General features: G+C 35.1%; 2 protein-coding genes across 4 annotated transcripts in view; one reads left to right on the forward strand and one right to left on the reverse strand.

Moving 5' to 3' along the window:
- LOC130216924 (FYVE and coiled-coil domain-containing protein 1-like) overlaps positions 1 to 13,124 on the reverse strand; it is an 80,781-nt gene extending 67,657 nt beyond the window's left edge. The window contains exons 1-4 of one of the 3 annotated variants that reach the window (XM_056448858.1): positions 13,066 to 13,124; positions 6,683 to 6,792; positions 5,735 to 5,841; positions 173 to 298 (exon numbers count right to left, since the gene is read on the reverse strand). In XM_056448858.1, coding sequence (XP_056304833.1) covers positions 173 to 298; positions 5,735 to 5,841; positions 6,683 to 6,743 — 294 coding nt within the window. In that variant the 5' untranslated portion in view covers positions 6,744 to 6,792; positions 13,066 to 13,124. Of the gene's footprint in view, positions 1 to 172; positions 299 to 5,734; positions 5,842 to 6,682; positions 6,793 to 12,911; positions 13,002 to 13,065 lie in introns of those variants that run through there. The other 2 variants (XM_056448859.1, XM_056448857.1) reach the window with 2 other exon arrangements.
- Positions 13,125 to 17,012: 3,888 nt separating this feature from the next.
- Positions 17,013 to 19,234, forward strand: xcr1a.1 (chemokine (C motif) receptor 1a, duplicate 1). The gene is made up of 2 exons (XM_056449535.1): positions 17,013 to 17,098; positions 17,509 to 19,234. The coding sequence occupies exon 2, from the start codon at positions 17,578 to 17,580 to the stop codon at positions 18,568 to 18,570; it is 993 nt and encodes a 330-aa protein (XP_056305510.1). The 5' UTR covers positions 17,013 to 17,098; positions 17,509 to 17,577; the 3' UTR covers positions 18,571 to 19,234.
- The last annotated feature ends 5,528 nt before the right edge of the window (positions 19,235 to 24,762 follow it).

Genomic DNA, 24,762 nt, shown 5'->3' on the forward strand with positions numbered 1-24,762 from the left:
CAATTTCAAAAAATGACCAAAAAAAAGTACATTTTTGACTGGTTTTGTGGTAAAGAGTCACATATATCCATTATACATGAGTAAAACAACAGATTTAATGTTGGCCTGAAACTTTTGCGAAGTGCCTAATGTTTAAAACAACACCAAAAACGAATAAATTAAAGATGTTTACCTCTGAAATTGATTTAACGAAGCGGATTCCATCATTTGCTCCTTTGATTTTGGCCAGGCAGTCGCTGAAATAATCCCAGTAGTCTTTTCTGGAGCCCAGAAATGTTGTTTTCTCCTTTTGGTCAAACTGAGCAAGACAAACGATAACACAACACAACACTTCAGAGAAAAATCAGTCAGTCAGACTTGATGAAGAGTAAATGGAAAAGTTTCAAGTCCTTTAGGGACATGTGGGAGCTCATCTAGTTGCAGAAGGGCCTTTGAGTGTGTCCGTATGGCCTGCTTCACACCTGGTATTAACCTTCATCTCGGGTGATCAGATCTCAAGTGCTCGGCCGAGACATTTGTCATTTACACCTGATATTAACATGCATCTCCTGCGGTCACTGTTGCTTGGCTTTAATCAGAGCGAGGGTTTCCAGAGAAGTGTCTAAATGCATGTCATTGCATATTAAAGTGCACAAATAATAAAGCACCAGACCATTATAATAGCAACATGAATGGAATGAGTGTTTTTAAATAAATTAAAAAAGAGCTCACCAAGGTTGAATTTACTTGATGATAGTAGTAAAAAAAGTGATTGTGAAATATTATTAAAATGTAAATGATCTGTCTTCTGTTTGCACATTTTATTTTTAGGAACGTGACTCATTACTGCTCAATAATTATAGCTGGATTATTAACAATGACTCTTATTATCATAAGTGCTGAGCTTAGTACAATAATACATGTATAGAATCTTTTCTGTTTGCACATATTTTGAAGTCATTTTCAGAATCATTACTCATTACTGTATAATAATCATAGCTAAATTATTAATAATGATTGTTATCATCATCTGTGTTGAACCTAGTATAATAAGTGTACAGAATGAGGGTTTTTTGTTTTTGAAGCTTACCAAGGTTGAATTTACCTGACAATAAATACAGTAGTTTAAACTGATTGTGAAATATTATTAAAACGTAAATGTACTTTGAAGGGATTTATTTCTGTGATGTAAAACTGAATTTCTAGGTAGATTACTCATAAGTACTCAATAATTATAGCTTGATTACTAACAGGGTTCATACACATTTTTACTACTAAAATTCCATGACCTTTCCCAAACTTTCAAGTGAGTTTTCATGACCTAATGATTCATGTAATGATTACGTATACATGGTAAATAATAAGAAAAACAATGACGATCGAATTTATTACAGCGTATTATAGAACACGCAACAATCGATTTTGTTTAAATAGTTTTTATATCTATGTAAAATTGATTTAGATAATGCTTAAACAGCACTAACAATGTGACAGAAGAGGACAGAAGAAAAGTAAAGACAACTAACCTATATTCAAGTTAGGACTGCACATTATATCGTTTCAGCATCCATATCGCAAAGTGTGCATCCGCAATAGTCACATCGGAGGATATGCAATGTTGAGATTATAGTTTAATACAGAGTTTAATCATAATGGAGTAAAAGTTTATCATCCGCATGCAGTTTTAAAGAGATAGATCACCCAAAAACACTCACTATTTTCATTACACCCTTCACTTGTTCTTTTAAATGAACACAAAAAGACAATTTAATAACTCCTGTAGTATTGAAACAGTGAAGTGTGAGTAAATAGTGAGAACATTTCAATCTTTGAGTGAACTGTTTCTTTAAGGCCTGTTATTGTGTGAACATTTCAATATTTCACAGTTTAAAACATCCGGCCACAAGTAATTTAGTGTACCTTTAATAAAGATTAAATAATATACAATGAAGACTATGCAGTGTTGATTATTCAATATCTGTACCTGAATAGTGAACTCAACTAGAATTCACTTTTATCTTTACTACATTTTATTTATTTATGCTTGTAATTTATTTGTTATATATTATTCGAGATTCACTCCTCTACAAAATCCCCCCCAATCAATCTAAATAAACCTGTTAAATAATCTGGTGAAATTGTATTCACATCGCAATATACATCACAGGAATACAAAATACCGTAATGTCAGATTTACGTGCAGCTCTAATTCAAGCATTCAGATATTTGTTAAACTAATTTCCATGATTTTTCTTTGTGGGTTTTTCTGTTTTTCCAAAACTTTTCCAGGCCTGGAAAATGCCATGTCAAAATTCCATGACTTTCCAGGATTTCCATGACCGAATGACCCCTGTATAAATAATGGCTTTTATTATCAACTTGGTTTAAGCTGCTTTTTAGCTGTATTTTGTGAAAACAGTAACCTTTTTCCAGGATGAAGTAAAACATTTTTGCAACATTGTAAATGCCTTGGCTGTCAACGTGGATCAATTTAATGTCTGAATAAAAAAATTGATGAATAAAGTATTTATTTATTACTTGGCCCACATTTTTAATGGTCATATGATGTTTTTTTACAACATTTCATTTCATTTCAGTTTCAACATTAATGATAATATGAAATAAAGGTTGTCGAGCTGAAAAATCAGCATATTAGAAAGATGTCTGAAGGGTCATGTGACTCTGAAGACTGAAGTAATGAAGCTGAAAATTCAGCTTAACATAATTTGAAATTTCAAACATAATATTAAAATTGTAATATTTCACTTTATTGCCATTTTTTCAATGTTTTGACCAAATAAAAGAAGCCTTGGTAAGATTTCTTTTGATAGAAAAATATCTTATTTACTTTTCTCTGACCAAAAATATCATTCAACATGGAAGGACATGATCTGATTATTGAACAAAGTGCGGGTGTACGTTTTTTTGACAATTTTGGACAATATTTGAGTTTTTATTATTATTATTATTATTATTATTATTATTATTATTATTATTTTAAGGGATGGTTCACCCAAAACTGAAAATTCTGTCATCATTTACTCTCCCGTCACTATCACCTGGAAGCCTGTAATCACTGACTTCTGTAGTATTTGTTTTTCCTTATTGGGTCCTAGGCAGAGATGTATAGTAACGAAGTAGAACTACTTCACTACTGTACTTAAGTACTAAAAGGCAGTATCTGTACTTTACTGGAGTATTGTTTTTTTCTCCTACTTCCACTTTTACTTAAGTACATATTTTCGATGAGTTTAATACTTTTACTCCGATAGATTTTTTATGAGCTGCATCGTTACTCGTTACTAGAGGTGTCAAAATGGTCGATATCGGTTCAGTAATAGATCATAACGGGTTATTACGTACTGACGTCATTTATCTCCTATGTGCGGTGTCGCAATACTATGGCGAAGGACAGAGGCGCGAGGGCGAGTGAAGGCGGCACAGCACACGAGCCGCTATTTCACTACTACAGAGAAATGTTGTGGGACATTTGACCCGCTGGTGTGTTTGTGAGGTAACTTTTCATCTCCTCTTGGCTGTTAAAGCGATACTTGTGGATCCAGACCTGGGCGTGTATGAGGTGCAAGTTTCTCCACTGTGTCTATTATAGATTACCTGTGATAACCGCGTATTATACATACATAGACTGTAACCGCGGCTGTTCTTCCCGCCATCAGTGAACAACGCTTTCATTTCTAAAGCCGATAGCAGCCTTTTCTGTTGAGAAGGTGAAGACAATAATCAATCAAAGGGGTGTAAGACCTCGCCTGTCAGCGTTTAAAAAGCAGGCAGGAGAATATTTACATTAGTTTATTTGCTATAAATGCTCATGCTGTCTTCTGTGCATGAGTTTTGTTTGATACATTCAGAAAGAGTGTTTTCTTTGAGCGGGTCAAATTAAGGGTACAGTTCATATATATTACTGCTGTATTAAAGGGCACAATTTTATTACAAGTAACCATTTAACTGTCACACCAAGAAAAAAACCAATAGAATTTTTTTATTTTTTTATTTATTGCATTTCTTAACTCCAAATGTCGCTAGTTAACACAATCAATACATTTTCCCCCAACACATCCCATAATTTCTAAAATATCAGCCTCTACCAAATGGTTGAGATGTTGGTTTATGGTAAAAGTACCAGAATGAATAAATATACTATAAAAATATGAAGTTTAAGACCAATTTAATTAAAACATAATCAAAATGAAACATTTTTGAATACTAAATCATAGCCATAAGCCATAAAATATTTCAGATTTTCATTTAACACAGTAATATACACGTTTTCTTTTTTTTTACAATAAAATCAAAATCAAGTGAATTAGAACGTTCGTTTACAGCGTTTACAACCAGTAATTTGTGCTCCGAAAATGGGTTTCAATAGCGTTTTGAGTGGATTATGGACTGTTTTTGTGACACACAACTTTGAAAGGTGTGTGTTAAAGCTGTTATAATCTGTCAGATCTGTGGTTCAAGCGTGAGAGAAAAACAGTATTGTAAGTCATGTTTCTTTTCGTTCTGCTTAATGACGTGCCCCCAAAAAAGAGATTTAAAATAAACAAAACAATATGATGTCTTTTGACTGCATTCTTTAATAACTACATTACACAATACTTGTACTTTTACTTTCAGTACTTGAGTAGTAAATTTTGAAATAAACTACTTGCAATACTTAAGTACAAAAAATGTTGAATACTTTAGTACTTCCACTTAAGTATGGTGCTTAAAGAGCACTTTTACTTCTACTCAAGTCACTTTTTGATAGAGTACTTGTACTTTTACTTAAGTCTGGGTCTCTAGTACTTTATACATCTCTGGTCCTAGGGATGCTCCGATGGATCGGCCGGAGATCAGTATAATATCGGCCGATAACCCCATTCGATCGGTACTTGCTGATCTGGCTGATCTCATGAACTGATTGCAGATATTTGTCTGAGTTTACAAGCAGAGGAAGATGCACATGCGCATCAGGTTATACATAAAGCAGCTACAACACGTGAGGAGGTAAATGAGAGCAGCTAAAATACATACAGATGTGGTGCGACCTTTGTCGCAACCATTGTATATCCAGTGTTTTGAGCTGCTTAGACACGAGCAGAGCGATCGTCTCTATATAGTGTCTCATCAAACCGTATGACCTCTCCCAGAAGCTCCGCGAGTTTCCCGTATATTCAAACCGGCTCCGTGACGACTGCAAATTAGTTAAAATGCGCAAATCATGGCAACAAGAGTGAATGAGCAGGAGAATAGATCGCGAGAGGTTTGTTTAAAATATTATATGCAACATCCTTCATTTATTCTCTTAGGTATGGAGAGACCTCCACTATCATACTTGGAGGGAAAATGTGCTTTGTGCATAATACAGCTTGAAGCATCAGAATCGGAACTCAATATCAGTCGATCACCATGACAAGGAATTGGTACTCAGTATCGCCTGCGAAAATCCTGATCGGAGCATCCCTAATGGAAGTCAATGGATACAGGTTTTCAGCTTTCTTCAAAATATCTTCTTTTGTGTTCAACAGAAGAAAGAAACACAAAAAGGTTTGGAAACACTTGAGAGAGAGTAAATTGCAAGTAAATTTCCTTTTTTTGGGGGGGGGGGTTAACTATCCCTTTAAATCACACATACACTGTATTAACAGTTTAATTAATACCATAGTAAGCTGTTCTTGTTTATGATTAGGAGATAGGTGCATGAAATTAATGCCCATGAACTTCAGAAAACATGTGTGTTTTGTGTGTCTCTGACCTGAAGCAGATACTCCAGCTTGTAGGAGAACTTGTGCAGATTGGAGCTGTCATCAGTAATGGGCTCACCGCTCTCCTGATACTCCTTGGTCAGTTCGGAAACAGCATCTGTAGGAAAAGACCACCAAATTCAAGCAAATATAACAACCCGAATGACATAAAGACATGAAAACACACATCTGCACTTCAAAAAATACTTGTCATATATAAAGTGGCAAAGTTGGGCCTTGTTGTTAGTTACAGTCTTGTTTTCACACAGCAAATATGTTTTTCTTACTTAGATATTTGGACTAGAAACAAGAAAAAAAAAAAAATCAAGAGACACTTTCTAGACAAGTAAAAAAAAAAATTATTTTTAAAAATTGTAGTCAAAATGAAGAGAATTTTTCCTTAAAACAAGTAAATTTGGGGTAAGCAAAATAAATGTACTTCAAACTGAAAACAAGATTACTTTACTTACGCCACTGACAGATTATTTAGCTTATTTTAAGGAAGAACTCACTTCATTTTTAACTATGATATCTAAAAATCAAACAATATATTTAACATATCTAGAAAATCCTTCTTGATTTAGGAACTTGTAGATATTTAAACTAGAAATATGACAAAAACTCTAAGTACAAAAAGCATTTTTGCAGTGTGAAAACCACTTTAAATAACAAGAAAGCCCAACTTTACAGTCCTTTTTCAAGAGCTGACAAGAAATAAATTCTCCATATTTGGTCATATTTCCTCCACCCGCCTTTAATCCACTTCAGGAACTGAAACGGCACATATGAGGGATGAACTCTGATGTGCAGCTCTCTTTCGTTCTGCGTTTCTCTTTCCCCCATGTTCAAATAAGTCAAAATCCCTGTGAATCGCAACTGCACGTGCTCCAGCATGGACGTCTCTTTTCACTCTCTAAACAATAACTCTGCCTGGGACAAACACACACACACATCCGTACCACGCAGATCTCTGATAATCCTCTGGATCTGACTGTCCCCAACTGCAGCACCAGTGGCCATGGTCTGACTAGCTTCCTGCTGGAGGTGTCAAGAGGTCATCTGTAGACTTCTGAGAAAAAGAAAGACAAAAGATGACAAATGATTGACGTGCACATTATATTTAGTAACAGAAAAGCATCATGTTAGTCATGTTAGTGATTAAATCATGTTAGTGTAAGAATCACGCCAGTGATTTTAGCAGGTGTTTGCAAGTCAAAGCATCACTGCATTGTAAAAACCAGCAGTCAACTTTAGCAAATGAAATGAGTGCAGTAAACTCAAAATCTACTCAAAGTTAATTCTACTCATTTGAAAAGAGTTTTGAACTCAGCGTTGAGTTATTGAGTAGATTAAATACCTCATTACCTCAACTTAAATAGAGTAAGTTCACAGAACTCATAAAGTTCACTCATAAATGAACTCATAAATTAACTCAAATGGTTTGTTGTAATTGGTTTTCTCAAACGGTTTGAGTTGCCTTAACTTATTGGGTTTTACAGTACTCGGTTGGTTTGAGTTCACTTAATTTATTGGGTTTTACTGTGTTAAAATTGCTTCATTTACGCAAATAGATTAAGTTCACAGTACTCATTAGGATTAGTTTTTGAACTTAAATGGTTTGTTGGTTACCTTAACTTTTTGGGTTTTACAGTGTACTATTGAGTTGGCATCAGATATTACTTCATTTTTAATAAACAAAATGGGGTTTAAAATATTAATTTATTGGTAATGTATGCAGTAAATGGTTGATTTTCAATGCAAAAGAGTTTTTGTCTTGTTTGTAGTCCAAATAGGGCAGGGCAATATGGCAAAAACTCAATCTCAATGAATTCTTTTCCATATTGAACAGTAATGATATATATTTCGACATAAGTCGTTAATTGTTCTAGATTAAGTGTCTTTTCTTCTTAAAACAAGTCATATAAGACATACAGTGGAACGAAATGTTGTGTCTCGAAGTCTCTTCTGTCTATTTGCACTCTTTATATGTAAAGAGCACTCTCTATAGGTAAAGTGACGATGCATATAGAAAGAAGAGTGTTTCTACGGGTGGTTTATCAGGGCCACTCACCTGTAGAAACACTTTTCTCTGTTTATATGGACTCTATATGAAAAGTGCACTCTCTATAGGTAAAGTGTCCGGTGCATATAGAAAGAATAGTGTTTCTACAGGTGGTTTGTCAAGCCCACTCACCTGTAGAAACACTCTTCTCTCTATATACACTCTCCATAGGTAAAGTAAGGGTGCATATAGAGAGAAGAGTGTTTCTATTGTTGGTTTGTCAAACCCACTTACTGCACCTATAAAAGCACTCTTCTCTCTATATGCACTCTCTATAGGTAATTTGCCCAGTGCATATAGAGAGAATAGTGTTTCTACAGGTGATTTGTCAAGCCCACTCATCTGTAGAAACACTCTTCTGTCTATATTGCGCTCTCTATTTGTAAAGTGCACTCTTTATAGGTAAAGTGTCTGGTGCATATAGAAAGAAGAGTGTTTCTAAGGGTGGTTTTTCAAGCCCACTCACCTGTAGAAACCATCTTCTGTCTATATGCACTCTCTATAGGTAAAGTATCTAGTGCATCTAAAGAAAAGAGTGTTTCTACAGGTGATTTGCCATGCCCACTCACCTGTGTGAGGCGCACTTCAGAAATGAAAGCATTTTATTGCTGTGAATTAATACATGTTTTACTTGTTGGACCTAGCTTATAGAGGATCTAAATAAACAAGCAAAGTTGTGTTTATTCTCAGGGTTGATTTAACATTATAGGGCTGGTTTACTTAAGTGCCCAAATTAGGGTGTGATAAGAATGCTGATGCAGTGGAAAAAGTTTTGTGAGTTTACTGATAATCCTACAATTATAAAAGCACAGACACAGCAGCTATTTTCCTTTATGACCAACATATTCAACATAGAAAGAGCAGCGTGTCTATTCTGTTTCTTGGTAATTGATTTGCTGGAGAAAATGAGCAGAAAAATAAATTCTGACTCTTCTGTCACATGCTCTGTGTTCCTTCTCCAACTATCACAGCATGTCCAAATAAATATCTGTGTATATATATCTGTATATATATATATATATATATATATATATATATATATATATATATATATATATATATATATATATATATATATATATATATATATATATATATATATATATATATATATATATATATATATATATCTGTGTATATATATATATATATATATATATATATATATATATATATATATATAGTAATGGCCCAAACACCAGCAAACTGACAACCACAATCCTTAGTACTTCAGAAATTGAGGAGAATCTAGACTGACAGACTGAATATATATTATATTTTTGATGTCTTGCTAACAGTATAAACATTTTAAGGACAATAGTCCACTTAAGCAATATATTATTTGATTGTCTACAGAACAGACCATCGTTATACAATGATTTGCCTAATTACTCTAACTTGCCTAATTAAGCCTTTGAATGACACTTTAAGCCTAATACTAGTATCTTGAAAAATATCTAGTCAAATATTACATACTGTCATCATGGCAAAGATAAAAGAAATCAGTTATTAGAAATGCATGGATAAACATATTTGCACTGTCTAACTGATATCAAAAGGATTAAAAAAAATTCCAGAGCAGAAGTAAATTGGTTAGTAGTAAAATAGTAAATTACTCTGCTGCCCGCCTGATATGATGCATTTGTACCATAATCTGAAACAGGGCTGCAAAAAAACAAATAAATAAATAAATAAAATAAAAATAAATAAATAAATAAATAATTAATAATAATAAAATAAAATAATAATAATATATATATATATTTGTATGTATATATATGTATGTATATGTATATGTATATATATGTATAGAACATATGTATATATGTGTGTGTATGTATGTGTATATATATATTATTATTATTATTATTTTTTTTTTTTTTTTTTACCCCTCAAACTGAGAGTCTGGATGAGAAATCTCAGTATTACCTCTGCATAACTATTATTGACAAAATAGCTATTTTCTTATTAACATTTAGGAATGTGCAACATTAACAATCTTGTTGCATGACTAAAAATTTTATGAACGCTAAAAAACATAAGGGCATCAATCAGCTGTGACACAAAAAAGGCAGTTTTCACTATAAAGGAACTACTAAAATGGCACATTACAAGCTAAAAACCAACTTAAGACACGTCAACCCACTTCTGCAATCTATTTTAATAGCTGGTAGACAGGATTTATCAAACTTTCCAAGTCCAATTCCAATATATATATATATATATATATATATATATATATATATATATATATATATATATATATATATATATATATATATATATATATTTTCCTAAATTATGTTTAACAGAGAATAAAATAAAGTAATAAAATGTGTAAATTATTAAAATAAGACAAATGACTTAATGTAATTTCTAATGGTGTCCAAATATTCTGCAGCCAATTTAGATGTAATTTCGTCCTCCCCGATTATTTAGTGAAGTTTTTCTGAGTCGTTTAGATTAAAGAATGAATTTTTTTTTATGTCTCGTTCGCTCTCGTGGCTGTGCGCATAAAATTAACGACCGGAGCCAAAAAAAGTTGCGGGTCTCTGTGGGTCTGCAGAGCACGTGAGTGTTGACAGTTCTCACAGACATAGAACGAGCAGTATGAAACGGGTAAGGGAGAGAAAATTCTCCACTACTTATTCGCTCACGCATGTTTGGTTATATTGGCCAGAAAAAAATGTAAAAGGATGATAATAATAGCAAAAACAAATGTGTCACTAAATACAATTGGGCGGCTGTTAATATACACTGTAAAAAGTAAAGGTGCTTCAAGTAACCTGTTGAGTACTCAAGGAACTTCAAAATGTATTTTAAATGCCTTAAAGCTCTTTCTCTCAAAAAGGGGTTCCTTGAGGAACCACTGACAGTCTTTTCAGTACTTGCAGGACCCTTTTGCTGTAACTGGGATCCTACAAGCACTTTTTGTCAATACTGAGGTTCTGGAGTAACTGTTTCCTTACACTAAGACCTCGAAGCACTTTGAAAGTTATTGGAGGAACTCAAATTTCAAAAAAGAGTTACTCTAAAATCTATAAACTTTTATAATGGTTCCGGGTAGATCTCTCTTCTAAAAGCTAGCACTTAAAGAAACCAAGATTTTTTTCGTCATAATTAAATAGGACAATTCTGGAGACCAGAAAATGAGATTGATGAACTGCCCCTTTTGAAATGGTGCCTAGAGGTTCTTTAGAGGGTTCCGCCAGCATGGCAATGTGAAGAACCCCAAAAAGTGCCTCCAGGAACCTTTGATTTTTACAGTGTACCTGGGCGCCCCGCTCAAGTAAAGTCTATGTGTGGGAAGCACTGTATATAAACAAACATATTTTATATATTTATAAACATAAATTCACAGAGTTAACAGTATATTGAAACTTTTATATTTTCCAGAGTTTTATATTATAATTGAGGGAAATAAACATGCTTTTTGGATGCAAACAAAAAAGTTTGCATTTATTTTATTTAATATTTTTGCATTTATGAGGAAAAGGCTTCGTTATGGATGTAACATATCCCTGTTATGGATGTAACTGATGTGAAATTGGCACCTGTGTGGCTTTGGTAAATCAAATATAATAGTTTGAAAATATTGACAGAGACACTGTGGATATGTTTTACAGCACTGTAATATACAAGCCTACAAAAAAATTTGGAAATAGTGAAATTTTGGGGAAAACAATCTGTTTACCCTATGGCAAGGTTGACATTTGTATGGAATTGCTCATATATATATAACAGGCATGGGACGATAACCATTTTCAAGGTATTGATCTTCTTCTTCAATGCGGAAGTGTGCTCATTTTTGTGATTGTTTGAGAACTTCCGATTTAGTTGCCTATGGGAGAAATGACTAGGAATAATAGATGGCAGAAAAAAGTCAAACTACTTACTCTACAAACAAGTGTTTGCATGACTACACAGACAAAGTAGAATAATATAATAAGAAAATGTCAGTTTGCAACATCAAGCAGCATAACGAGCTGTTTTTAACGTCTGAAAATTAATAGAAGTGAATGAAACCGGAAGTCTCGAGCCAAAAAGACTCAAATGACTGCGCCCGCTCGTACGCAAAGAATAAGGTCAATACTGCGGTTTGTAAAAGTCAAGGTTTTAAAACCGTTAAAATGTTCTGCACTAATGTTGCTAAGGTATGTGTACGATTTTTTAGTCATGTTTTTTGTTTGTTTTAGTTTTTGAGGACAACAGTATCTCCAGCAGAAAAGATATCCAAAGATGCCGTTTTAAATTGTCAAAAAAAATCTGTGTTTGAAACAAATGAAGACAGCAAAAGTCAATAATTAATTTAGCCTGACATATTTACTGTTCCAAAATATTTCTCAAAATAAAATATATTGTGCTCAAAATGGAAAAACCTTTTTGTTTTTTACCCAAACATTTAAAAAGAATTTAGAGCGGTAATCACAATACTGCCAAACCGTGATATTTCTACCCAAGGTTATCATACCGTCAGAATCTTATACCGGCCCATGCCTAATATATGAACCAATAAGCTAAATGTCTCTCTTACACTTTAAGCTACTATGCAGTTTAGGTTTCATTTGCTATTTTATAGTCCTTATATGACATTTACTTTCAGCATGTATTATTTGTTTATGAAAATATATGATCATACAGTATATCAAGTTACAAATTGACCACAAAAGACATATGTAACACGAAAGAACCAAAAAAAAAATGCTTATATATATATATATATATATATATATATATATAATATAATATATATATATATAAATAATATAATATAATTTAATATAATTGTGTAATCAGACAGTACAGAAACATGCTTATTATCGTTATATAAATAATATTGTTTATATATATATATATATAAACAATATTATTTATATAACGATAATAAGCATGTTTCTGTACTGTCTGATTACACAAGTACGCTAAAAACAACTGCTTATGAAATGTAAACAAACATCAATGTCCCTTTCACTCACGTCTTTGACTTACACTTTATAGTTTGTGTTCATGAAAACGAACGAATATATCAAAATAGCGTGTTTATATTGTCATATAAGCTTAAATTACTAAAATTACGAACACAAGTTCAACAATATAAAAGTTCAACCAACAACTCACTCACTCACAAGCGTCAACAGCCAGTCACGAGTAGGCTACTGTGACATGTCATATTTATTCCGAACACACTTTTCAGACTGGAGTTAGTATGCATATAAAGGTGCTGAAAGTTGGTTAAATGTGTGATAAATGTCTTTTAAGTGACAAAAGAAACTGACATACTTGTGCTTTGTTGTGATCCGGGTCCTCTTAGTTTACAATACGGCACGACCTACTTTTTGATTGACAGACATTTCCGCCATTGAGGTCGAGCCTCAGAGGCAAGGTAAATTATTATTGGTCCTTATACAAATAGGACATCCCACAAGTTTGGTTTACCAAGCAAAGATTATGCTCCGCGGGTGCTGGTAAAAGTAAAGAACATAAGATTACAGTAAACAATTTGTAGTTTATAGCTTAACGTTTAAATGGTAAAGACAATACATGTTTGACTGCAGAAATAAACGATCTTTCATACACTCTAAACTGAGTTGGACTAATATGAGCACTAAGTTGGACACATATGAGTCTGGTCGACGCTACAGAGCACTGCGCACCAGAACAGCCCGACACAGAAACAGTTTCTTCCCTCAGGCAATCCATCTCATGAACACTTGATGATAATAATTGCGGAACCAACATCACTACTTGCTATACACTTTTATACACATATACACTTATTTAACAACACACTTTACATGCCAATTTGCACATAACAGCTGCACATATAACGTTGTATATAGTAATAAACATGTACATACACTTGTCAATCTGTATATTTGCACTCACTACTTCTATTTTTAAAAAAATATATTTATTATCTGTTTTTTGTCCTGTCTCTGTAATCCTGTTGCACTGTAGAAGCTCTGTCACGAAAACAAATTCCTCGTATGTGTGAACATACCTGGCAATAAAGCTCTTTCTGATTCTGAAAAAAAAAAAAAAAAAAAATATTTCTCGAATAACGGGTTGTTGGTATTTATTATCTAGTATCTAAGGGTGGAAATAACTTTTAAAATATGAACAATAACATATGAACAACACATACATTTTAGAAAGGTTTTTATGTTTAATTACCAATCAACAGGACCCAAATTATACACATCGTGGATATATATATATATATATATATATATATATATATATATATATATATATATATATATATATATATATATATATATATATAGGTATATATACAGCTATTTACCATGCGGGAAAAATCGTGTGTTTAAAAGATAAACACAGGAGATATCAACATGATATTTGCACATCCCATCCCTGCACTATATAAAATAATCCTTGTCAATTTGTACAATAAACTTCACAGTATTAATACATCAACTGATGTCTATATGATATAGGCCTATATCAGCTGCTGCAACATCGCAACACCGTTTTCATTTGGTTTATTCCATGCCTTATTATCTGGCAAAAAAAAGAATTTACCTTCATTTTAATATTTAGAAGGTGTTTTCAAATAAATGGTGTATACAATATAACATTCACAGCTCTATTTGTTATTTAAGATTCGGTTTCTAGAACATTGATATTTTGCAACAGCAAATTCAGTAGATTAGCCCAATAACATGCCGAAATTCAAAATGTCAGAGACATCCTTTAAACCAAGTTCAAATAACGTTACAGCAGATCGATGTGGAGATAGGCTAACATCAGTTTTGTCTTCTGAATTATTATTTCAGACCCATAAATCGAGTCACTGCTAGATAACTATCACCTGTATTTTCCTCGTCATGGCTAGACGTGTACTTTGTCTCACAGACGTTCTCACTTTAGTGAATAAACAGTGATCCATCAGATCCTGCAGGTCAGGAAGAATAGTTCACTGCTGAACTTATTTCATCATGGTAAAGTAGCACGAAAATAGAATAACACTGTAATCTTCTCCTGAAGCTCCGACGGTCTACGGAGAGATGCTGTCAATCACAACTGTCAATCACGATGACACGCCCCATTTTTATAGCATTAAATTACTGGCTAAAAACAAACTCTTTCCAAAAATAAATATCTGCACCTATATCAGCTTGATGACCAGTGCCTTAATTTACCAAAATTATCTTCCGGTACATTTTATTGCAAGTGTAATAAATGTTTTTATTTGGGTTCAAGTCTTTAGTCATATGCTTTATGACTTGTACTGCAACCAGCCCCCAGGGGGCGATCTAACGGCTGGGACCTTCACTCAAAAGCAGGCGTGAGACACACTTGATAAAGCCCCACCTACTAGTTCAGGAGCCAATCATCTATCGCTACATGGCTAATAAAGGTCACCTTCTAGTACAGGAGCCAATCATCGATCGCTATAGACTGACGATACTCTGGAGAAGGGGCTTAGACCAGACGTGAGTTTCTGTAGATTTTATGTGATTCGAACAATTAGAAATGAAACTAAAGAGACAACTGTTGTTTAATTTTATTGCCGATTCCTAATATGAAATGTAATCCTAAACTTGGCAACCAGTTTTGGAGAATTAGATTTTTCCCCATTTAGCAAACTGCCCAAGAGGCGTTTCAAAGATGGCCACCGAGTGAAATGACTTGCCTTAAAGGGACTTTGTATTTACTGTTTAAAAAATAAAGGGAACACTCAAATAACTCATCCTAGACCTATGTGAATGAAATATTCTTATTAAATACTTTGTTCTTTACTTACTTGAATATGTTGACAACAAAGTCACACAAAAATTATTAATGGAAATTAAATTGATTAACCCATGGAGGTCTGGATTTGGAGTCACACTCAAAATGGAAGTGGAAAAACACACTACAGGCTGATTCAACTTAATGTAATATCCTTCAACCAAGTCAAAATGAGGCTCAATAGTGTGTGTGGCCTTCACATGCCTTTATGACCTACCTACAATGCCTGGGCATGCTTCTGATGAGGTCTCCTGAGGGATCTCCTTCCAGACCTGGACTAAAGCATCCGCCAACTCCTGGACAGTCTGTGATGCAGCGTGGCATTGTTGGATGGAGAGAGACATGATGTCCCAGATGTGCTCAACTGGATTCAAGTCTGGAGAACGGGCAGGCCAGTCCACAGCATCAAGGCCATCGTCTTAGAGGAACTGCTGACACACTCCAGGCACATGAGGTCTAGCATTGTCTTGCATTAGGAGGAACCCAGGGACCGCACTGGCATATAGTCTCACAAGGGGATTGAGGATCTCATCTTGGTATCTAATAGCAGTCAGGCTACCTCTGGCGAGCATATCGAGGGTTATGTGGCCCTCTAAAGAAATGTCATGCTGGAGGATGTTGCAGAGAGCAGCACATTCTCCATGGCATCTTCAGACTCTGTGAAAAGCTCAGTGTGAACCTGCTTTTATCTCTGAACGGCGCCAGTGGTAAAATTGCCAATATTGGTGTTTCCTGGCAAATGCCAAACATCTTCCATGATGTTAGGATGCAAGCACAACAACGACCTGTGGACGTCACGCCCTCATACCATCTTCATGGAGTCTGTTCTGACCGTATGAGCAGACATTTGTGGCCTGCTGGAGATCATTTTGGGGGCTCTGGCAGTGCTCCTTGCACAAATGCGGAGGTAACGGTCCTGCTGCTGGGTTGTTGCCCTCCATACAGCCTCCTCCACATCTCCTGATGCAGTGTTTCCCAACCCTGTTCCTGGAGGCACACCAACAGTACATATTTTGGATGTCTCCCTCATCTGACTCACTCTTTTCAGGTTGTGGAGTCTCTTCTAATGTTCTGATGAGTTGATTCAGGTGTGTTTGATTAGGGAGAGGCTGAAAATGTGTACTGTTGATGTGCCTTCAGGAACAGGGTTGAGAAACACTGTCCTGATGTACTGGTATCGCCTCCATGCTCTGGACACTATGCTGACAGTCACAGCAAACCTTGACACAGCTTGTATTGATGTGCCATCCTGTATGAGTTGCACTACCAGAGCCACTTGTGTGGGATTATTAATTAACCAATTATTAATTAAGTATATTACTATTAAATGACATTTTTTTCTTCGTTATGCCTCTCGGTATGTGGGCCACAAGCTATGTGGGTGTATTTAGAATAAAAAGGAAGTGCAATGCACTACAAAAAGGGAACCTAGAAAAGCCTCTTCACATTCACTTGCTGAGCTTAAAGCAGCAAGACTAAAACTTTTGAGGGAAATTAGTTTTATTTATTTTTTCCATCAGATTTGTTTTAATGCATTTAATTAGAAAGGAGAAAGGTAAGAACAAAATGTCATGCCTTATTTAGTATTTTATTACCTTGATACATTTAGCTAAATTGATTAAAAGCTTCATAACTTTGCTATAGTTTTGTCTTAAAGGGATAGTTCACCCAAAAATGAAAATGCTTTCGCTCACACTTCACTTCTTCCAAATCAGTCTGTTTTGTTTTTGAAAATAATTTGAAAAATGTAATCCTGTAACCATTGACATCTATAATAGAAAAACAAATACTATGTAAGTTAATGATTACCGGTTTCCAACATTCTTCGAAATATCTTCTCAAAAGGATTCAAAAATTAATTGAAACACGTCAAGGGTGAGTAAATGATGGCAACTTTCAATTTTGGTAGAAATATCCCTTAAAGAAAAGACACACTGCATTTAAGTTTGTTTCAATTATCCACAGAAAACATCTATAAAGAGTAAAAAGATCTGGACTACCCTGATCTGGGTCAGTCTGTGACTGCAGAACAAAATGACTCTTAACAACACAACTTACGACTACGATGAAGAGTATGAAGACCAGTTGTGCCGCAAAGACGACGTGGTCAAACTTGGATCCATCATTATCCCGCTGTTTTTCTCTATAGTGGTTGTGATGAGCTGCATTGGGAACGTCCTCGTCTTGATCATCCTGGCGCTTTACGAGAGTCTTAAATCCTTGACCAATGTGTTCATCCTCAATTTAGCTCTGTCAGATCTGCTCTTCACTTTTGGTCTTCCGTTCTGGGCTTCATACTTCATCCATGGTTGGACATTTGGAGAGATTGGCTGTAAAGCGGTCAAGTTTCTGTTCTACGTGGGCTTTTACAGCAGCGTGTTGTTCTTGACTCTCATGACCATTCAGCGCTACATGGCAGTGGTTCATCCTCTGTCCGACTGGGAGAAATGCAGATGTTTTTCAGTCGCTCCCATTATCATTTGGATGATGAGTGGAACGGCTGCGCTGGTCGGTGCACTTCAGAGCAAAGTCATGAAAGATCTGAACAACACATACTGTGAATATGAAAGTATTCCAGTCAAATTAGGCATTGCTTATTTTCAAAATGCTTTTTTCTTCGCTGCGTTTCTGATTATGGGCTTTTGTTATGGCCGAATGCTTCAGACTATAACAAAAGCACGCACTAGTAAAAGACACAAGACCGTTCGATTAATATTCTGCATCGCTCTGGTGTTTTTCATCGGTTGGACTCCATATAACATTGCTATGTTCCTGAGATCTTTGACCGATCAAAATATCCCTCCATTCACCATCTGTGAAGTAAGCAAAACAGTCGACTACGCATACTACTTTAGTCGATTGTTAGCTTTCTCACACTGCTGTTTGAATCCAGTGTTTTACGTGTTTGTTGGGGTAAAATTCAGGAATCACCTGTGTATGATTCTGGAGAAGATCTTGAAAAAAAAAAAACTCGATTCCAGTCGGAGCAGAATGGCAAAAAATCAGTCGCAAGGTTCAATGTACTGAGAGAAAACTCGAGCACTTTAACCGAATTCAACCAACTGTGAGTTCTTCGGAATGTACATACTGTTGAGATTCAACCCGGCTAGAGATTCTGGTGTAGCAAATATAGCATTTTTTTCTAATTATTAGGATACTATTCACAGCATTAGCGTCAAAAATTGCTCAGCAGGCACTAGGGCTGTGCAATTTAGGGAAAATATATTAAATAATACTTTTTTTTTTTGCCAGATATTGCGATTTTGACTTAATGAGCAATTTAATTCTGTAGTCAAGCTTCAGCTCAATAATCTGTCTCATAGCTTCTCACTGCTAAAATGCAGCGGGTGTTAGTAAGAAAAAGGAACTGAAAAGGTATTAACTGAGATTAGCAAACAACTCGAAATTGTACTTAGCTGTTGCTAGCTACTAGATTTAGTGTCACTGGCAATACTTTTAGCTGACATTTAGCAAGACGCTCCTCATATAGTCTTAACCACCTGTGATGCTTTTTTAGGTGCTGGTTATTGTATTTCCTCATGCTGTGGCAACAATTCTGTGACAGCTATGACAAATGACCTGGTTTTGTTTGGTGTCTGTGACTGTGAAACCAAAATATTCCCATATTACTGATGTCCTGTTATACTTTCATATTAATTCGTCTATTAATGCTTCTGAAGAAGCAGACACCATCATCCCACTCGCTCGGACTTTCCAGTTTGTTTCTTTTTTATTGTGGGTGTTCTGTATAGTTCGGTTGTGCAATTCTGATTGGGCAGAACGAAAATGTGCTCACTCAATTGCCTAGTAACGACCTATTCACATGGGGCATCAACGCTTCCGTTTCACTTTGAATAGATGACATCAAGTATTGCCGAACTGAATTGTGGGTCCATCAGTGCTGTTTCAGTGGTGTTGCTCACTGTAGAAGTTGGGGATTTCTCAGCTTTTCAAGCACCAACGGAAGCGTCAACCAATTAGATCGCTTTATGCAAACACCCCAGCTCAGACAGTAGCTGATTGTGGACTAATTTCATTGGCTGACGCTGCTATGATGATTGCATCAGCCTCAACTTCAGACACGCCCTCGGTCAAGCGTTGACACTGAAGCCCCGGATGAATACATGGTAAGACTCACACAGACGCCAGTCATGCTTTTGCTCTGGGTGGGTGAAGTTAAATAATATACATTTCATATCGCAGCCTCTTGTGATTAGCTAATCGCAACTTTTTAAAATCGTGATTGCGATTCAATTTCCATTAATCGCACAGCCCTAGCAGGCACACAACGCCGTAAGTCGTTAAAATTAGGTGACAGTTCGGCTGTGATGTCAGGTGACCAAAATTACATTTTGACTTCCAATAACGACATCAAGTGACGTTGATATTTAATTGATTTTAGGTTGTATTAGAAAGTGACCAAAATCTTAAACCAACGTCATATTGATGTCAAATACTGACATTTATTTGTCAGGTATGGCAACCAAAATCCAACATCTGATTGACGTCATAGTGGTAACGTCCACACAACGCCAAGCTGTAAGATCATTAGATGTTGATATGTGGTTGATTTTAGGTTGTGTTGGAAAGTGACCAAAATCCAATGTAGAGACAACGTCTTAAACCAAGCTCATATTGACGTCAAATAAAGATGTTTGTTCATCAGGTATGGCAACCAAAATCCAACGTCTAATAGACGTCATAGTGGAAACTTCTACGAAAGTCAAGCTGTAAGATCTAACATATTTGGTTGTTTTTAGTTTGTGTTGGAAAGTGACCAAAATGCAATGTCTGTCTGACATTGGACACTGACATCGGGTTCTGACGTCAACTCGAATTTTATTTCCACCCAAAATGCAAAGTCCTACGACATTGGTGTACAATGTCAATCTGACATCATGTTGATGTCCTGTACCTGCTGGGTGATAACAGGACTGTGCTGTAATTGATTTTTTGCATGTTTTTTAATACCAATGGTAGATTTCAATCTGATGTTGTTTTCACATCGAGGTGTATTAATTGACAACAAACCGCTTTGCATTTCTTGAACATCGTTTTTGACGATTTTTTTTTGATGATTTGTTGACATTAAGATGCCTGTTGGGTTTCTTTTGACACTTTGCACAGAATTTTTGCTCATATTACAACAACTGTTAAATATGAATGATTTAAAGTAATGAAATATTCCACAGTTGCAAAAATCGTTTACAGGGTAACATTGCAAAATCAGGTTTTAAAGAGCTTGTAAAAAAAAAAAAAAACTTTTTGTAGTTGAAGTTCTCGGTTTTTTAAGTTCACATAAATGTGTTCAGTTTTAGTATGTGTTGTCATTAAATGGCTTCAAAGCCTTAGTCTATTTATTTACTGTATATAATTACTTTATGACTATGTGTGTGTGTGTGTGTGTGTGTGTGTGTGTGTGTGTGCGTGTGTGCGTGCGTGCGTGCGTGCGTGCGCGTGTGTGTGTGTTTTGCTTGTGTTGTATACATTTATTGCACAATATAAATAAAATGTAGTCCAATTTCAACATGTTAAAATTACCGCCAGCTGGTTTCATTATGAACATTTGTCATATTCATGAGTGGAATAAAGAGATTCATAACAGTGCATACTAGGGGTGGGCGGTACACCGGTGTCATAGTCATCACCGGTGTGACATTGCGCCACGACATGGATTTTCTAATACCGTCAATACCGTAATAAATCAATTATGCGCCTTGAACGGCTGCATTTACATCAATAATAGCTAATTCTAAATAATTAGGCATTCAATTTTATTCAAACGTTCAGTTGTGGTCTGAATACATGTCCTTATACTACAGGGCTCGAAATTGTAACCATTTTGGTCGCATGAGCGGCCGAAATTTTATCTGTGCCCTCATAATATATTTGGGAGCATTTGTGTGTCTGAATATAATGGTTGTAGTGCAATCTGATTTGATTTTCTCTAAAAACTTGCTGAATCGCTCTACCCTGCTGCTGTATTGGTTCATATTGGCTGTCAGTCACTCAACGCTTCCCGCTGTCAGATAACAGGGAGCTTTTGTTACTGCAGGAAATGCAAACGGCTGAAGAGTGAAAAGTGCACAGGTTTGCAAACCTCACCTAAAGTTATAATAATAATAATGGCGCAGATGACAGCGATCATAACATGAGGTAAATGTTGATCCGCCAGCTGAGATCAATCGAGTGTTTTCGGAGAAGGTGCCCGAATCTCGATGCGTTGCATTCACCGCGTGTTCAACGCAAATGTCCGCTAAATGTAAAATCTAACACTGTACACATCATCGCCAAAGAAACTCACCTTTACAAAGTTTACACTGAAACTACGGCTCATAACAAAGAGCGGAATTGCGCTGGTGGTCATCGCGAGAATCCTGCTCTGTCTGCTCATAAATTGGTGCGGCTGACTCGCCTGCTTTATTCCACCAACACAGAGAAATGAAGATCAGCTCATAACGAGACTGAGCATTTACAATGACCCAAACCAAAACTTTTAAAGAGTGATAGAAGTGAGACTTTCTTTTGTCCGTTCTTCCTTGAGATGTATATTATTTCGCTATTGAAAGTAATTCCATGATATTATACCGTCACCGTTCAAAAGATGAAAAATACCAAGATATTAATTTTAGGTCATATCGCCCACCCCTAAAACATACAGTTAGAAAAAGATTGCAATGCCATACCCAAATTATGCAACAGGTTTTACATTCACAATTAGCTTTACATCCTCATAAACTCTGTTAAAAAGTCCACCATTAACATTGCACATTAATCTTTGGACAATTCTTGTTATATCTCCAAATCTAGAAGTACTGTTACTTGTGATGTCTGAACTACTGGGAAAAGCAAAGTCACAAAGCAAATAATATTTATTGGAAATTTGAGAGTGACTAAGTTCTCTAATGACAAATATATGGTAAGACTTTATTTTGATGGTGCATATCGCACATTTTGTTGACTAAAGGTTGTATTGCAAATACACGCCAATTAGTTCTCATTTGAGTATTAGTAGACGGTCTGCTTAATATCTGTTGATACTGCTTCTTCAACAGACATGTGCAAGTACATGTCAACTTACACTAACCCTAAACCCAATTTAACAGTCTACTTATAATCTAATGAGAATTAGTTGGCATGTAGATGCAATGTAGCTTAAATTCAACTAAATGCGTTAAAGAGACCATCAAAATAAAGTGATACCAAATATATTTATACAAATTAACATAATATTAACACAAAACTGACAAATTAAGATTATCCCATAAGTAAGTCACCCTCTACTTGTTTCAAAGCTGTTTAAGTCTCTTAGTTCTGTTGAACACAAAGGAAAACTGGTAGTTACTGGGATGGTTTTCATAGTATTTTCCCCTGATGTGGATGTCAATGACTGCCATTTTTCAAAATATCTTCTTTTCTATTATGCTCAACAGAAAAGAGAAACTCATAATGGTTTGCCACTACTCAAGTGTGAGCAAATGACATATGGTGAGAAAAATGTTCATTTTGTGTGAACAGAACTATCCCTTTAAGGCCAGTTTAACCAAACGTGCTTGTTCAACCCACCTATTACCCTCGGGGTCAATTTGAACCCATTAAATTTATGTGCATATATTTTACACATAATTTAATGGGGAAAACTTGGTAAACATAAAATTAGCATGATATTATTTTTTCAATGCCCTGTACACATTGATGTTCATTGGGGTCAATTTGACCCCAGGGTCATTTAGCTGTATGAAACATAAGAAATATAAAAAATGTACACATATTTGTTTTGTGTGATATTGAGGTCACTATAACATGCTATGATTTGATAATATGCACTAAAATTTTACATGTTAAATATAATAAAAAAGAATTTCAAATTCTTGCAAGAACTTTGTTATTTCCTAAATATTATGATATTGATATGATATTTTACATATGATATATTCTAAAACATTTATCTTTGTGCTCTGTGGGCTCTCTCAATACAGATGTATGGGTTAAGTGGGTCCAGTGATGGCCCTTTCTTTACAATCCAGGCCCCCACAACACTGTGGATGAATGTCTTGTTCCATTCCGTGGCCGCTGTCCCTTTAGACAATAAATACCCAGCAAATCATGTTTGTTTTTCTTGGTGTCAAATTGACCCCATACATAATTGTGTTCCAGTCCTTGCTTAAAAAAAGAAATTGTTATTCTTTTAATATGTTATAAACATCAAAAAATATATACCAATAAAAAGTACAAAACTAATAAAAAAAACAAATCTGTATATATACTTTTCTCATTTTAGGTGAAACAGTGAGTTTTCATGCTGATTTGTAAACTTGGCTATAGTAATGCAATAGGTAATCTGTATGTACAGTATAAGGGGCAGGAAGTGGGGGGTTGGGAATAGGGAGTATGTATTTCAGAGTGTTGTTAGGTAGCCAACAAAGACATCAATTACTTAACACTAAACAAATAAATTTTTAAATAAATAAAAATAATATTTTGAGGTTTTAAATTGCTGGGGTCAAATTGACCCTTGTGGATAGCAGATTTTAGGGTAACAGGACGGTTAAAATTTGTATTTTATCAAAAATATTATAGATTATATCATACATTCTCTATAGTAACAATATATTTTAAGATGTGAGATGGAGGAACAAAGCAAAGCCAAAAGTTGTGTTTAATTTTAACTATATTGTTAGGCAAGAGGCGAGGTATCTGCCATTTTAAGTGTTCTACATAGTTTTAATTAAAGTTTACATTTTTATAAACATAACTGCTGTAAGATTAATACACATGGCACTTTTTTCAACAATACACATGTAAATGTATGATAAATCTCACTGATAAACACTCGACTGCATCTGAAATAGTAACGTTACATTTGGTTTGAAACTGTAACCAGAGAATGGAAGACGTACTTTACCACATTCATCATGTTGTCACTGTTGTTAAACCTTCGCCGTCAATCACTTCAATTTCATTCACAATTCCTCTTCCACAGCCTCGAGCTGTAACCTACAGCTGATTTCTGCCTGTAAATAACACATTCCCACATCAACAGCATCAAAACCTGACGAGAACTCTCCCATAAATGTTGTTTAAAAACGACTGGACCCGCCCATGCGCAAGTCTTACCATGGCAACAGGAGTTTCAACGGCTGCGATGACTAACATCTGTATCTTTAATTTTTGCCATTTTTAAGCATGTAGATCTGCTATTTTCCTGTAAATGTGTAA

This window comes from Danio aesculapii, chromosome 23 (assembly GCF_903798145.1).
Source record: "Danio aesculapii chromosome 23, fDanAes4.1, whole genome shotgun sequence".
Taxonomy (NCBI): domain Eukaryota; kingdom Metazoa; phylum Chordata; class Actinopteri; order Cypriniformes; family Danionidae; genus Danio; species Danio aesculapii.